Source organism: Lontra canadensis, unplaced genomic scaffold (genome assembly GCF_010015895.1).
Source record: "Lontra canadensis isolate GAN:19392208 unplaced genomic scaffold, GSC_riverotter_1.0 scaffold40, whole genome shotgun sequence".
Lineage (NCBI taxonomy): Eukaryota > Metazoa > Chordata > Mammalia > Carnivora > Mustelidae > Lontra > Lontra canadensis.
The window spans coordinates 38,320-53,816 of NW_022631034.1; the positions used below are offsets into that span (position 1 = coordinate 38,320).

The window sequence follows — 15,497 nt, forward strand, 5'->3', positions numbered from 1 at the left end:
CTTTATAAATAAATAAATAATAAATTCTCTTTCTTATGGCTAGTATGGTATTTCTTGAGAGCCATTTTATATGATTGTATTTCCAGTCCTGTGCAAGTTAACACACACACTCATTTGCTTATCACAGCAACTTTTTGAAGCAGTTGCTATTTCCTTATTTATTTATTTATTTATTTATTTATTTTTTTTTAAGATTTTATTTATTTATTTGACAGAGAACACAAGTAGGCAGAGAGGCAGGCAGAGAAAGAGGAGGAAGCAGGCTCCCCGCTGAGCAGAGAGCCCGATGCGGGGCTCGATCCCAGGACCCCGGGATCATGACCTGAGCCGAAGGCAGAGGCTTTAACCCACTGAGCCACCCAGGCGCCCCGCTATTTCCTTATTTAACCAAAAAGAAAATTTTGAATCTCAGAGAAGTTAAGCAACATGCCAAGTTACTCAGCTAGGAAGCAGCAGAGCCAGAATTCAGATCCAGGCCCTACTCCAAACCTCATACAAAAGAATGAAATCAGGTGACCTGAGAGGTAAACACTGGATATAATAGTTCCCAGGGATGGCCAATAAATGACATTAGCCTCCTCTGTTCCCTGTCCCTGTTCCAAGCCGCTCTTCACTTAAGTTGGAGAAATAAGGTCTAGCAACTTCTAACGAACTTGCAAACCCTGTCCTGATTTGCCCTCAGAGCAAGATGAGCCATAGCTCTGGATTTCTGAATTGCAGAATTCAGCCTTGACGACTAACTCACTTTCAATCATTTTATTTCCTTTTCAGGAAGTTTTGGAGTGGGAAGCAAGTCAGCTGCCACCAGCCCAACGGGATCCTCTCATGGCACACCCACCCATCAAAACAAGCCACAGACTCTGGATCCTTTTGCTGACCTTGGGACACTAGGTATGAACTCAGCAGGTTAAGATATAAGTTGGCTACAAAGCCTTACGTCTAAATCTCTGGTGTTCCAACAAGCTGGTATCATTACCTGGGATCTGAAATAGTATGTATTCTTAATCAATACTCTAAAATCTGAGATGGGCTTTAAAACAAAAACAAAAACAAAAACAAAACAGGCTTCAAATACTGGTTGGAATCAACTGCTAGTACACCATTTCTCCAGTGCCAATTTTGGATTAGTAACATGAGTACAGTCAGAACCTTCAGGTGCTCCTGATAACAGAGTTTGACTCAGCAGAGGTAACGAACATGTCGGGAAATGCTGAATAATGAGACTGGTCACATAGATTTGTGCCATATGGGGCCCACCACGCACAGGCCCTCCTGTGATGGTACCCCTGAGACCCTCACATCGGCATCCATCTTCTCTCCACTGCCTACAGTGCTCTCTGATCAGTTCGTAAATTTCCATACAGAAAATAGACTCTCTATAGTATTTTCAAAGTGTTTTTCATCATATGTTAATTCATCGTTGCAAGATAAGTGTTCTATGAGCAAGTAATTTTGGAAGCACCAAGTTTATTGGACTTTAATTATTGCAAAAGCTTCTGAGCACGGTGATGGTGTTCATGGTGATGTTCCCCAAAAGGATACAGTTTGCAGGGTTCTCAAACCATCTCACCAAGGAACTTTTTTTTAAGGAGCAGTTCTTTGGACTAGTATGCCGTGAAACCTTTTCTTTCTCTTTTTTCCTTCTTCCTCTGGGTAGTGCGGAGTTAAATAAGGATAGAGTATCCCAGACACAAAGCTTTGAATTGGCCATGCTGATAGTTTAGGTTCTCAAGAGAGCCCTTCTTGGGGCGCCTGGGTGGCTCAGTGGGTTAAGCCTCTTCCTTTGGCTCAGGTCATGATCTCAGGGTCCTGGGAACGAGCCCTCCATCCAGCTCTCTGCTCAGCAGGAAGCCTTCTTCCCCCTCTCTCTCTGCCTGCTTCTCTGCCTACTTGCGATCTCTCTCTGTGTCCAATAAATAAATAAAATCTTTAAAAAACAAACAAAAAAGAGAGAGCCCTTCTGAAGCTTGAGAGCTTAATCGTCTGTAGGAGTTGAGAGCATGACTCCATTTTTGCCAGTAATTGTGTCAGAACCTTGACCTTCCATCATAAACTCCTTAGATTTTTTTTTTCTTTTAAGAACTCTCAAAGTCATTTTCCTTTCTTCCCTTTTCCTTTTTAATACACATTTTGAATTTTAAAATAATAATATCAGGTGAAATTCTGTGTCAAATAAAATCTTATTCACTGCTCATTTTTTATCCATTCAACAGCTGTTTACTAAGTGCCCTCTGTGTGCTAACATTGTCTTAATAAAAACCAACCACATAAAGAAAACGGAAACAAAATTCCTGCCTTCCTAAAACTTATTCTAGAAAGGGAAAGAAACAGTAAATGAGTAAATATATAATATGGTATCAAATAATAAAAAATAACAATGTTATTTTAAGTTTTACATGTATCATTCTGTTTAATCTCCTCAGTAATCTTTTGAAGTATTGGGTCTGGTATCCTCATTTTGCAGATGAGGAAACTGGGGCACAAACGATTAAGTAACACACACAAATCCCATGGGTTCAACCCCCTGAAGCTCTGGAGCTCACACTCATAAACCCCTTCTTAAGGCATATGGGAAACAAAAAAAAAAAGCAAAGAGCATGTGAATGATGGAAGGCCTGGGGTGTTATTTTAGGTATCAAGTGGTTAGGAAAGGCCTCTCTGAAGAGGTGATCTTTATAGAAGATTCTTTTTAAAACTCCAGCCTCACATTCTGCATTTAGTTGTCATGTCCTTTTAGAAACGAATCTGGAATGGTTCCTTTGCCCTTTTTTTTCTTTCTTTTTTTCTTTTTCTTTTTTTCTTTGCATGACATTGATCCTTGAGGGATATAGGCCAGGTGAGAGAGTCTCAATTTGGTTTTGATGTTAACTTTGATCACTTGCTTTAAGGGGTGTCTGCCAGGTTTCTTCATTACAAAGTTACCATTTTTTCCCCTTGTAATTGATGAGTAATCTGGAGATAATTTGAGGCTATCCTATCTCAGAATATCTTATTCTCCATCTGATTTAGCTACAGGTATTAGCAGTCATTAATGATTCTTGCCTGAAGAAGTTATTACTATGGTGGTTGTGAAATTGTGATTATCTGATTCTGCCCTTGTTTTTGTATATATTAATTGGCATTCAACTGTAAAAAAGAGTCTCTTTTTCTTTCTCTCTCATCAGATTGGACTAATGGATTTTTTTTTTAAGATTTATTTAGGTTTATTTATTTATTTGACAGAGAGAGAGAGAGAGATCACAAGTAGGCAGAGAGTCAGGCAGAGAGAGAGGGGGAAGCAGGCTCCTCACTGAACAGAGAGCCCGATGCCGGGCTTGATCCCAGGACCCAGAGATCACGACCTGAGCCGAAGGCAGAGGCTTAACCCACTGAGCCACCCAGGCACCCCAATGTATTCTTTTTTGATTCATTACTGTCATTACTTTCTGTAATGTTCACGTCTCAGATTTAGTTTGGTTTGTGAAAACTCTTTTTTTTCCCTGGCTCCTATGTCCTTTTCACTTGTGTCCGTCAGTTTTTGAGAACCTTCCTTCTTTATGGCACAATAAGATGCTCCAGGCTTGTCCTGAAATATTTGTTCCCCAGTCCTAAAATCAGTCATTCTCCAAGGAATCCTTATTCCCTTTTGCGGAGAATGGCATTTGGAAACCAAGGTCTGTGTGCCAAGTGTGTTCATTGGTACTGGCGTGAGTGTCATTGCTCTGCCTTTCAGAAGCTAGAGAGAGGAGATGAACAGGCGTAATTGAAATATAAAATCCCATGCAGTACGGCAGGACTCTTCCCTACCTTGCCCTATTCTGCACATGTGGCTTCCATTGCTCTGAATCTCAACAACACTAACTGTCCTACAACAAAAATAATTTCAGAATAACTATACTCCTATCACTACAACAACGAACCTACTGGGAGGAGTTCAGGAGTTCTTTGCCCGTTTTGAAAGATAGTAATTCTTACAACTGCTGGGAAAACTGGTTTCCTAAATTTCTTTATTTTTCAAGTCACATAATTTAGAAAAGGTAAGTGACTTTTCTAAAGCCACACAGTGAACAGGTCATAAGCAAGGTCTACAAGCCAGAATTTTTGACGCCCTGGCAATTGCTCTGAGGATTAAAATGAAACTTCCCAGTTGCATAGCTGCAGTTCAGAAAAGGCAAAAGACAGTGTCCTTCTCCTAAAGATATTTTCACATTCAGCAATTTTGATGCGAACACCAGTGCCTTAGTTTTTCCTGTAGACATTCTGATCTAATTGGTCTGGCGGTGGCCTGGGTGTAGGGAGTTTTAAAAGCTCCCTAGGTGATTATAATGCACAACCAAGGCTAATAGCCACGGCTTTGGCTTTTAATGAGGATAGCAGTGGCCTCTGGGTTTAGCCGCTGCTTTACATTTTTGTCAGTTCCCTGCTTCAGTAGCATTAAAAATTAAATTTTTGAACATGGGTAGAGAATATTCTGGAAGATTAGGCATCAGAAAGTCCTACGATGTTGATGAGCCCCTTGAGAGCAGGATCAGCATTTGCCTTTTCACTACCGTGTCTGCAGCCTAGCATGTGAAAGATGCTCGATAGTGTTTTATAAATGAATGAATAAATGGCAGTGTAATGGGAATATGGAAGCTTTTTTTTTAAAGTTTTTAGGCTTTTCCATATTTATTGAATTTTAAATTATATATATGGATATATATATATTCTGAATTTATCTATCTTATATGTATATGTATATACACACATATATATACATATATATACAAATATATATATACACATATATATACACATATATATACACAAATATATATGTATATATATATATACATATATATATATATATATTCAGAAGGAAGATAGTAAGCATCCTTAAACTGTAAAATGAAATCCCAGTGCAGAGCGAATACCCAGTCTAAGGTGTATGTGGATGTGCTGTTGACAGGGGCTCATGAAAGAGGCTTCAGGCTCTGAGTTACGCACTGACAGGGGGCAATGCCAAGCTTCAGAGATTCTGTCATTACCTTTTCCTATTACCAAGTATTTATTGAGCCCTTATAATGTATTGGTGTATACTGGGCATATGAACTTGCATCATAATATAATATGTAACGCCTTCTGATTCACTTAATTCAGGGTTTGTGAAATATTTTCATATAGCCTTTGTGTCTTTATGGTATACCTGTGATATAGATGTAGTTCTGGTTTTACAAATGAGGAAACTGAGGCTCCATGAGTTGAAGTTTTTCACTGAGCTTCAGAAGAACAAGGATTCTCTGTAGTTCGTATTCCCAGTGCTGCATCCCCAGCGCTCAGCACAGGAGATGGCACATAGATGCTCTATAAATACTGATGAGTGAATGTATGGATGTTGAATGACTAGATGGATGGAGGAATAAATGCGTTCATGAATGGGTGATAGAGCTGAGACTCAAGCTCAGATTGACTCCAAGTTATAGTGTCCATAAGGCAGCATTCCCAGTGAGGAAGGAAGAAGGAGTCCTAGATGAATAAATGGAAAAGCCTATAGGGAGAAGAGACAGTAAGGGGTAACTGGCAGTGACAGGCTCAGAGATTTGGGGAGGAATTGGGGATCCTGGGTGCAGCAAATGAGCAAGACATTTGGAGGTAGGATGCCTGTTGTCAAGCCCCAGCACTGGTAACTAGCTGTGTGATCATGAGCACATCAGGAAACGTCTCTGAGTTTCGGATTTTCTCATTGTTAAAGTGGGGTCAACACGAAAAAACGCTCAACATCACTTGGCATCAGGGAGATACAAATCAAAACCACAATGAGATACCGGTCAGAATGGCTAAAGTTAACAGTTCAGGAAACAACAGATGTTGGCAAGGATGTGGAGAAAGGGGAGCCTTTTTACGTTGTTGGTGGGAATGCAAACTGGTGTAACCACTCTGGAAGACAGTATGGAGGTTTCTCAAAAAGTTAAAAATAGAGCTACCCTGTGATCTAGCAACTGCACTATTAGGTATTGATCCAAAGGATATGAACAGTGATTTGAAGGGGCACATGTATCCCAATGTTAATAGCAGCAAAATGTCCACAACAGCCAAACTATGGGAAGAGTCCAGATGTCCACTGACAGATAAAAGGGTAGAGAAGATGTGGTATAGATATATGATGAAATATTACGTAACCATCAAAAAGAATGAAATCTTGCCACTTGCAATAATGTGGATGAAACTAGAGGGTATTATGCTAAGAGAAATCAGTCAGAGAAAGAAAAATATTATATGAGTTCATTCATATGTGGAATTTAAGAAACAAATCAGTTGAACATAGGGGAAGGGAAGGAAAAATAAGAGAATATCAGAGAGGAAGACAAACTGTAAGAGACTCTTAACTATAGAAAACTAACTGAAGGTTGCTGGAGGGGAGGTGGGTGGGAGGATGGGGTATCTGGGTGATGGGCATTAGGAGGACACTTGATGGAATGAGCACTGGGTATTATATGCACCTGATGGATCACTGAATTCTACCTATGAAATTAATAATATACTATATATTAATTAAACTAAAAATAAAAATAAATATAAAAATAAGTACTTATGGATTAAAATATAAAAACTATAAAGGGGGATCAGTAGTGCTGCCTACCTCCTTAAGAGTGTTGTATAGATTGAAAGCAGTAATATACACAAGCGTATTTTGTACATAAATGTTAGATATTTTATTATCACTGTTACTTTGGGTTTGGTGCATGAAAGATCACTATATTCCAGTTTCTCATTTTACCTCTTTAAACACAAGCCACAGCTGGTCTTTGTATTTTGGAAACAGCCCAGCATGTACACAGTGAGTACTTAAAAGTTAGGAGGTTGTGGAATCAGAATTCTATTTAGATTCCTGGCACAAACGAATAATTTTTTTAAGCTTGAGTAAGATCCTTTGCCTGGTTCAAAGTTGTCATAGCGTTGGCTGTGTTTACTCTCCTGCAATGTAATGCAAGAAGTGTGAAATTGAAACCTATTTGTGAAATTTCAGAGCATCTTTGTTTACTCTTGGGCACTAACCACGTTTGTTCTTAACAACAAACAATGATTAATCTTGATCATTGACATGTAAGTAGTAGTACCTTAGTGAGTGAACATATTTCGCTTTATTTTCTGTTCTTGTCATTTCTTAGTTTTTTTTCCGGTGAGGAAAACAGAATGTGCTTAGAAGGTGGGAGGGAGAAAAGAGATGGCACAGTGGGAAAAACTGGGGCTCTTCAGGCTTGGAGTCAAAGACCCGGATTCCAGTCTCAGTTCTGCCCCTTGCTGGCTGTGTGACTTGGAAAAAATCACCTAACTGCTCTGGACTGCAGTTTGTTTATCTGAAGAAAATGATGCGGCAATTAATACATACCTAAAAATGTCACTGTGGAGATTAAAGGAAACATATACCTGCAGTTTCTTTAACTATTAGGAAGGTTAATTGTGTTATCAGTCAAAGTAATTTCCACTAAAATCACTGAAAACAGTGCCTTGGGACAAGGCTCTTCAAAATAGCATTCCTGTCTCTTTCTCTCTTTGTTTCCGTAGGTAGTTCTTCATTTGCCAGCAAACCCACCACACCAACTGGATTGGGTGGAGGATTTCCACCTCTCAGCTCACCGCAGAAAGCATCTCCCCAGCCCATGGGGGGAGGGTGGCAGCAGGGAGGTGGCTACAGCTGGCAGCAGACACAGTCTAAGCCACAGACCAGCATCCCCCACTCGTCTCCCCAGCACCGACCCAACTACAACGTGAGCTTCTCAGCCATGCCTGGGGGGCAGAGTGAACGTGGGAAAGGATCAGCTAATTTGGGTAAGGATGATGGTGTGTAGCCTGACCAGAGGGTAGCCTGTATTGTCATACTACCTGTGTGTATGTATGTCCGAAGGAGACAGAACACAATTCCAGTGCTTTCTGAGTGAATCTTATAGTTGTAGAGACACACCATGATCCCTACCTCCCACTCTGTGCCTGAAGCACCTGGGTTTACCATGCTCTTAACACTTATGTCATTTTGTGACTGCTAGTTCACTTGTCTGTCTCTTTTCCACCTGGAGACCGGATGGAGAGCAGCGCCTGTGTCATGTTATCATTAGCACCTAGCTTAGTAGGCTCTAAATAATAGTGGATGTGAATGGAGGGGTAGCTGGTTCTTGAAGCTGTTATTCCTTTGGAAGAGGGAGTAGAAGAGAAAGTTTGGGAACCTTGCAAGCACTGTTCATATTTGCCCTTGGATCCTGATTAGAGGAGGGTGTCTGTCCTGGACATTTAGTGTTGGTTGTGCTCTGATTGGTGGATATTTCTGAGATCATTTGGTTTTCTATGATGGTTTTTCTCCTCTCTTCTGAGAAGAAAGTTAAAAGAACACAAAGTGGGCCAAGAGCTAAGGCTAGAGGATACTCTGGATAGGCCTCCTTCTTTTCTTTTTCTGAATGGGATTCTTGATAACAAGGAAAAAGTGATATATTTTGCCTAGCAGGGATGGTTAAATTTGAGTTTGTTAAACAGCCTATTATAATGTATTTTACATTTCAGTTGACCTGATCGTATTCAAGAACTAAATGTGGAGGGACATGGTGAGGAAATAGGCCTTTCTCTCTATGGAACATGGGAAAGAAAATTCTACCTTTTCTAGTAACTGTAGCTTACTGTATGTCAGGTGCTATTCCAGCCAGTTTCATATATTATTTCATATGACCTTCAAAACCAACCCCATGTCATAGATTTAAAAAAAAAATCTATGATGGAGATAAATAATTTAAGTCCATGTGGCTTTTAAGTGGCAAGGGCAAGATTGGAACCCAGGCAGTGTGGCTCCAGAACCCCTTCTCTTAACTGTCATGCTCTACTGGATATGACACAGGTGCCTTCTCAAAACAATAACATGACAGGGATTTTTGTTGTTGTTGTTGGGAATGTATAACATCATGTTTGTTCTTTGGTTAGCAGTGGATATTGCTTGGACAATTCCATAGAGCCGTGTGGCTTTCCCTCCGTTTTGTATTTTGAGCAGATGTAGGACGATTGGCTTCAGCCAGCAGATAATTATGGAGTGCTCATCTTCAGTGTAGAGAACATCGGCATTATGGCAGTGAACAAGACCGACAAATACCGTCATCTCAGAGCACTTACATTTTAGCATGTGCATGTGCGGGTGCGTCTGTCTTACAGTATAGACATGGCAAATGGGTTTCAATTCACATGCCAGCATTGATTGATGGGCATTGATGCATGGATTTCTGTGTTTGGGTTCTGTTCTGTTTTAATTTAATAAACATTTAAATAGTCAGGCACTATTCTAAACCCTTTAAAATGTTAACTTATCAATTCTCACAACCCTATGAGGTAAATGGTATTGTTAACACCATCCCTGTTTTACAGATGAGGAAACTGAGGCATATACATGATAACTGACTTGCTTCAAGATTACATTGCCAGTAAGTGGCAGAGCTATGATTAAAGTCTGGGGATCCCAGCCCCAGAGACTTTGCTCTTTGCCACCATGCTAGGCTGCCTCTCCAAACATTAAGAAGGATTGTGAAGCCACAAGCAGACTTGGTGAAAAAGAGCACTGTGCAGGACTCAGACTCTCAGCTGGGTGTGGGCAGGAAAGCAGTGGCATCCATGGACTGCAAGTACCTAAACTCAGATGTTAGTCCCATCGCTGATACTAACTAGTTGTATGTCTGCGGTGGGTGGGGGGTGTGCATCACAAGTATCCTCAGCTATGAGAAGATGATGCAAGTGGGAAAGGTGTTATGGAGTTGGATTTAGTCTAACAATCCAGCCTGGAGTCCTAACTTTGCCATGGATATGGTCTTTGATTCTGGGCAGATCTCTTAGGTTCTCCAGACCTCATTTTCCTCATCTGTCACATAGGCATGAGAGTCTCATACCCTGTTCATTGGGTAAGTATAAGGAGTAAGAGGATTAATGCATGTGAAAGCACCTTGGAGACCTTAAGTGTTATGAGGTGATAGGATTTTGTGTTTAAGAGTAAAATTATAATGATTTTTTAAAAAATTCTGTTGCAGAAGGAAAACAAAAAACAGCTGACTTTGAAGACCTCCTTTCTGGTCAAGGTTTCAATGCACACAAAGACAAAAAGGGGCCTCGAACAATAGCTGAGATGAGAAAGGAGGAAATGGCTAAGGAAATGGATCCTGAGAAATTAAAGGTGAGTGAGCCCCTGGCCCAGTGTGATTATTTGGTGTGACAGTCTTGTGAGAAGTTCAGGGGGTGTGGAGCCATCAGTGTTCCTGGTTCCTGGCTTCCTCACTGCTTCCCTCCACTTTCTACCAGAGCAGTTCTACTTTTATCTGTTTTGATTCTAGAAGTCTAGGTAGCATTGGATTTGGGGAAAAAGAATATTTCCCCATTAAAAAAACAATTATAAACCAGGTACTCCTGATTTAGCCTGGAAACCAAAGGGTGGTTACGTGGATAAATTGTGTGAGGTAGTGGAGAACAGGTCTGTAAAAGATCAAGAGAACTGGAATGTTCTCACAGATGGAGTGGTTGAATTCCTACCTGACAAAATATGCTGACACTAGAACTAACTGGGAGATGGCGCTCTAATCTGTTACCGCATTAAAGGATCTCCAGAACCAGGATTAGCACAGCCAGTCCATTTTACACATTTTGAAAAAATGTAACATATTTCCAGACAATTTGAACATTTGTTTAAGATCTATAGATCCTTGGATACTCTTTTTTTTTTTTTAAATCTTATTTATTTGACAGAGATCACAAGTAGGCAGAGAGGCAGGCAGAGAGAAAGGGGGAAGCAGGCTCCCCACTGAGCAGAGAGCCCAGTGGGGGGCCAATCCCAGGACCCCGAGATCACGACCCTAGCCGAGGCAGAGGCTCAACCCAATGAGCCACCCAGGCGCCCCTTGGATACTCTTTTGAGGGCAATATGGGATCCTTTGTTGGCATGCTTGCCTTTTTATTTCAAGTAACACCACAGAGGTTTCATTTTTCTTGCAAAACTCTGTGCTTCATCTCAATAACTCTGTGCTTCATCTCGGTTTGTTCATAGGCAAATTCTGACAGCTTTCTATGAAAGAAAGTGGTTTAAGTCTTTTAAACTATGGTTGGTTATTTAGCTGGTACAAGGTATTTAGTTGCTTGGGAGAGTAGCCATCCTTCACCTTGGCTAAGCCATCACTCATCAACAAATACCCTCTGAGCATCTATTATGTGCTAAATGCTGGTGCATTCTTACAAACCCTTCAACATAATCACCTCATTTGCTCAAACTGAGAATATTCAGATTATAAGCATTCATATAACTACTTGGATTCGTTCATTTGATAATTTCTGAGCAGTATTTTGAACCAGGCATGTTATTTGGCTCTTGAGTTCCACTGATGTATAAGAAACAGTACCTTTTCTCAAATAGCTCTGCGTAGTGGCAAAGAAAGGTGATTTCGATAAAGTATCACATATATTATGATAGAAACATGCTCAAGGGATTAGCTCAGAGAAATGTGTTCTTTTTTTCAAGGGATATTTATTTGGTGTCTGTCTGCCAGACACTACACTAGACAGAGGCAGAGAGCAGAGACCAAAGTAGACATGGGTGTGCCCCCACGGGGTCCAGGCTTTAGAAGTGGGATTAGCTCCAGGGGTGGGGCCAAGAGGAAGGAATTCAAGTTGGCAAAGGCAAACAGTACAAAAGTCCTGAGCAGGCTTTAAAAGGATGATGAAGGGTCAGCCAGAAAGACAAGTTAGGAGATGGATGTGGAAAAGGATCCCAGGTTGAGGAAACAGCTTGGCATATGCACGGAGTCCCAAGTAGTTGAGCCCCAAGTAGTTGATGTCGCTGAGGCAGGAGGGGTTTCCAGAGTCTCGATGGAGACCTTGGGGATTGAAACATTTGAATTTCCTAATTCCCTCTGCGTTGACAGATTCTGGAATGGATTGAAGGCAAAGAGAGAAATATCAGAGCACTTCTGTCCACGATGCACACGGTGCTGTGGGCTGGGGAGACCAAGTGGAAACCAGTGGGCATGGCGGACCTGGTAACACCTGAGCAGGTGAAAAAGGTGTACCGGAGGGCTGTGCTGGTGGTGCACCCGGATAAAGTGAGTATAACCTGCCCTTGATGAAGCAGGAGGAATGAAATTATACAATACAACACAGCAATGGAATGAGGGGCCTTTACTAGGTGTATGATTTACCGCTGTGTAATTTTTAGGGATCAGATGTAATTTGTGTCCTGGCTTACAATAGTAAGGGTAGGCTAAGAGCTGGACAGAGGAAAAATTTTCTCTTGTAGAGATATGGCAGTATGTTTAGCTGCAACTCTAGGGGAAGAGCTTTAGCATGTAGTTGGCAAAATTGTTGGGAATCAACAAAGTATTCAAAATGGACCTAAAATCGTCATTCTGTTGATTATGCCAGTTTATGTTTTCATGGAAGTATATACACATATAGGTGCTCTCCAATGTCAGAAATTACCGCATGGCCCCGGTTGAAATCCTCATAAGACGAAGAAACATCTTAGACAGAAGTGAGTCACCTTGCTGTCATATAGACAAACTTGGTTTTATTTATACCAGCCCTGTTATATGAGGCTATGGTTGAATTTCATATATTTGATTTTCATTTCTCCATACTTTTGATGACTAGTGTGAAGAAAAGAATTAATCAGAAACAATGCGTTTCAGTGTATCAAAAGAGAAAGAGGAACAGGAACCTAGGAAAATACACAAACCCTACACCTATGTTATGGGTTTCCAAGAACTTAATTTTTTTTTTTTAATTGGGAAATAGAGGAGTTTAGTAATACAGTCAATTATAGATAGGCTATCCTGAGCCTTTGTCATTGGTAAGTACTTCTGGAGAATGGGTCCATCTTTCACTACTTAGTAAGTGCTCTGTATCTACTCATTCACGGACTACTGTTACCGGATGTCAATGCCTAAGGGGAGGGTTTGGGGAGGCCATAATCATTAGGGTCACATCGATTGAACTATAAAAAGAGAAACAGCCTAATAGAAAAACATTTCAATTACTTGGAGCCCCCCTATTAGCAGTGAAAATTGTAATACAAGTAAAATCTTGGTCTGTAGTATGTAATGCGTTATTTTATTTTTTTCTACAGGCTACCGGGCAACCCTATGAACAATATGCAAAGATGATTTTCATGGAGCTCAATGATGCCTGGTCTGAATTTGAAAATCAAGGTCAAAAGCCCTTGTATTAACTTACGAGCTTTTGCATCTCTGCGGCAGACCTGTGCTAATGCTTAGTGTGCGTCACAATTCTGAAGTTTTCACAGGTGAACCCAAAACTCCAGTAACATGTTTCCAGTACTAAACTGTTAAATTACTCGTGAATTAATTCCTCACTGATAAGGATTGTGGATGTTTGTTTCCTCAAGTCCCCACTATAAAAAGTCTAAAGCAGGGGAGGGACTTTTAGTCAGTCGACCTTGTGGAGTTACAAGATTCCAGCCTGCCCTCTGGGGAGCTGACTCAGCATTTTGTGGGGAAATGGAAAACAAAGGCCACCAAAGGCATAACACCCATCCCATTGTCTGAGAACAGGAATAATGAGCAAAAGCTATGCTAATTGGATTACATGATGGATTTTAACTAATGGTTTTTAGATTTTCTTGGAAAGATGTAATTTCAGCCATGGCTTTACATAGATTCTAGGAACACGACCACTGAGTATTTTATTTTTCTGGAAATTTACAATGGTCTTTAGCATAATACTGTATACTTCTTTTGGTCAAGAGGACTAACTCATGTAAAAGAACTTGAACTGTGGAAAGTGATTGTATTACAATCCAGTGATTGCCAACTCTTCCTGGATAAGCTAAAACTTAATGGAAATGCTGAGTGAAGAAAACAGGGACACTGTGGAGATAGAAATCTTTGTTCCTGGTCAGAAAGTTGGGCTGCTACCTTCCTCTCCCTTTAGAAAACTGTGGTTGCTTAAAGAAAATGTCTTAATGATGTAACTTCAACTCTAAACCTAATTTGAAAGAAATTTACAATTTTGCCATAAGGCTTCATGCTCTTCCTTTTGCTTAAGTCAGGAAAATGTTCTTAGCTGGAAATAGGTTGCGAGGCAGTTTGGCACAGTCAGAGTGTATCAGGCCTGATACCACGTGAGGAGTCCCTGTCCTCTAGGTTTGTGAGCGGTTGTGCTGAGGGTATAGAAAACCCACACTGAGGTAGGCGCAGTGGCGGGGCGGGGCGGGGCGGGGCGGGGGAGGTGGGGAGCTGTGCTTACCTTCTCACCAAGTCAGGTGGGGGCTTGTCAGGATTTGCTTGGAGGAACTGTGTCCTCCTCCCACCTATTGAAACTGGATCCTTGGATTCTTACAGTGGGTTTATTGTTTTCAAAGTAGCTGGGGGTCCACAGAACAGCATACACACAGGGACATCTGTGAAAGCAAAGCCAGAAGGAGACCTTTGCAGACTTCACGCTGGTTGGATTTCAGTCCAGCGTTTTGGCTGTTTCTCATTTTGAGGGCTCAGCAGTTGCTATCCCGTGACTTCAGGAAGTCTCTCTGGGTGTGCACATACACAAAGGGCATAGTATATCTATGCAAAGCAGATGGGCAAAAAGATTTCCATGCTAATCTTAAAAGGTTCCTGCTCAATATTGTGAAAAGCTTTCAGAAGTTGTTTTTAAAAGACAATCATTTTTTTGTTTCCATTTTCATTTTCTTGTGGCAAACTGTACCAGAAAAGCAGCATGTCAGAAATACTTTACGTTCTATATAGAACTCGTTCTTTCTTGCTTGCTCACTCACTTTCTCTTCCTTTTTTGTTATGTTTGTTATTTATTTTACTCTTTATTGACAATGTGAAACTTGCAGAAAATGTTCTCTTTTTAAATATACAGCTGTAAACTGTTCAAGGTAACCATAACAAACTAGGTGTTATTTATTAACGTATAATGAAATAATGTTTGATCCAGTATGTGCTTGTCTTATTTAAAACTGGAATGTGAGACATGTTGCTGTGACCTGGTTTTTTTTTTTCTTTCTTTCTCATTCACATTTGTAGATATTGTGTGAACTACAGTATATAATGATAATAATTAAAAGGATATTATGTGAATGTCACGTACATTTTGAAATGATAGAACTATATTAGCTTTGTATCATGTTTGGGTAATTCATCAATGTTCACAGTATAAAACATCATTAAACATTATGTAATTAGCAATGAGAAAGAATCTTACCTAACTTATTAAATTTGGGATCTCCTTCATCTCTCTTCCAGATACATTATAATTCTGGACTCCTATTTATCTCAAAACTCTTAACATATGCAGACCAACAGGTTTTTGCATTCCTTTTAAATATCTGGTTGTGACAAAGCTTGTTGTTGATCAGATTCACTGTTTCATTCATGTTTATTGTAATATATTTTTTGTTTTGTAAATATGTTACACACAACAAAATGTGATTGGTCTAAAATATTTGTAATGTATATTAAAAGGCTCAAAAATATTTGTAGAAACCTAAGTTATTTTTGCACTTATAGGAATTT

General features: G+C 40.2%; 1 protein-coding gene across 1 annotated transcript in view; it reads left to right on the plus strand.

Moving 5' to 3' along the window:
- The window catches only part of DNAJC6 (DnaJ heat shock protein family (Hsp40) member C6), a 42,805-nt gene extending 28,645 nt beyond the window's left edge, over positions 1-14,160 (plus strand). The window contains exons 14-18 of the mRNA XM_032870004.1: positions 772-891; positions 7,525-7,788; positions 10,011-10,153; positions 11,889-12,065; positions 13,088-14,160. Of these exons, the coding sequence (XP_032725895.1) occupies positions 772-891; positions 7,525-7,788; positions 10,011-10,153; positions 11,889-12,065; positions 13,088-13,189 (806 nt within the window). The 3' untranslated portion in view covers positions 13,190-14,160. The remainder of the gene's footprint in view (positions 1-771; positions 892-7,524; positions 7,789-10,010; positions 10,154-11,888; positions 12,066-13,087) is intronic.
- Positions 14,161-15,497: the final 1,337 nt, after the last annotated feature.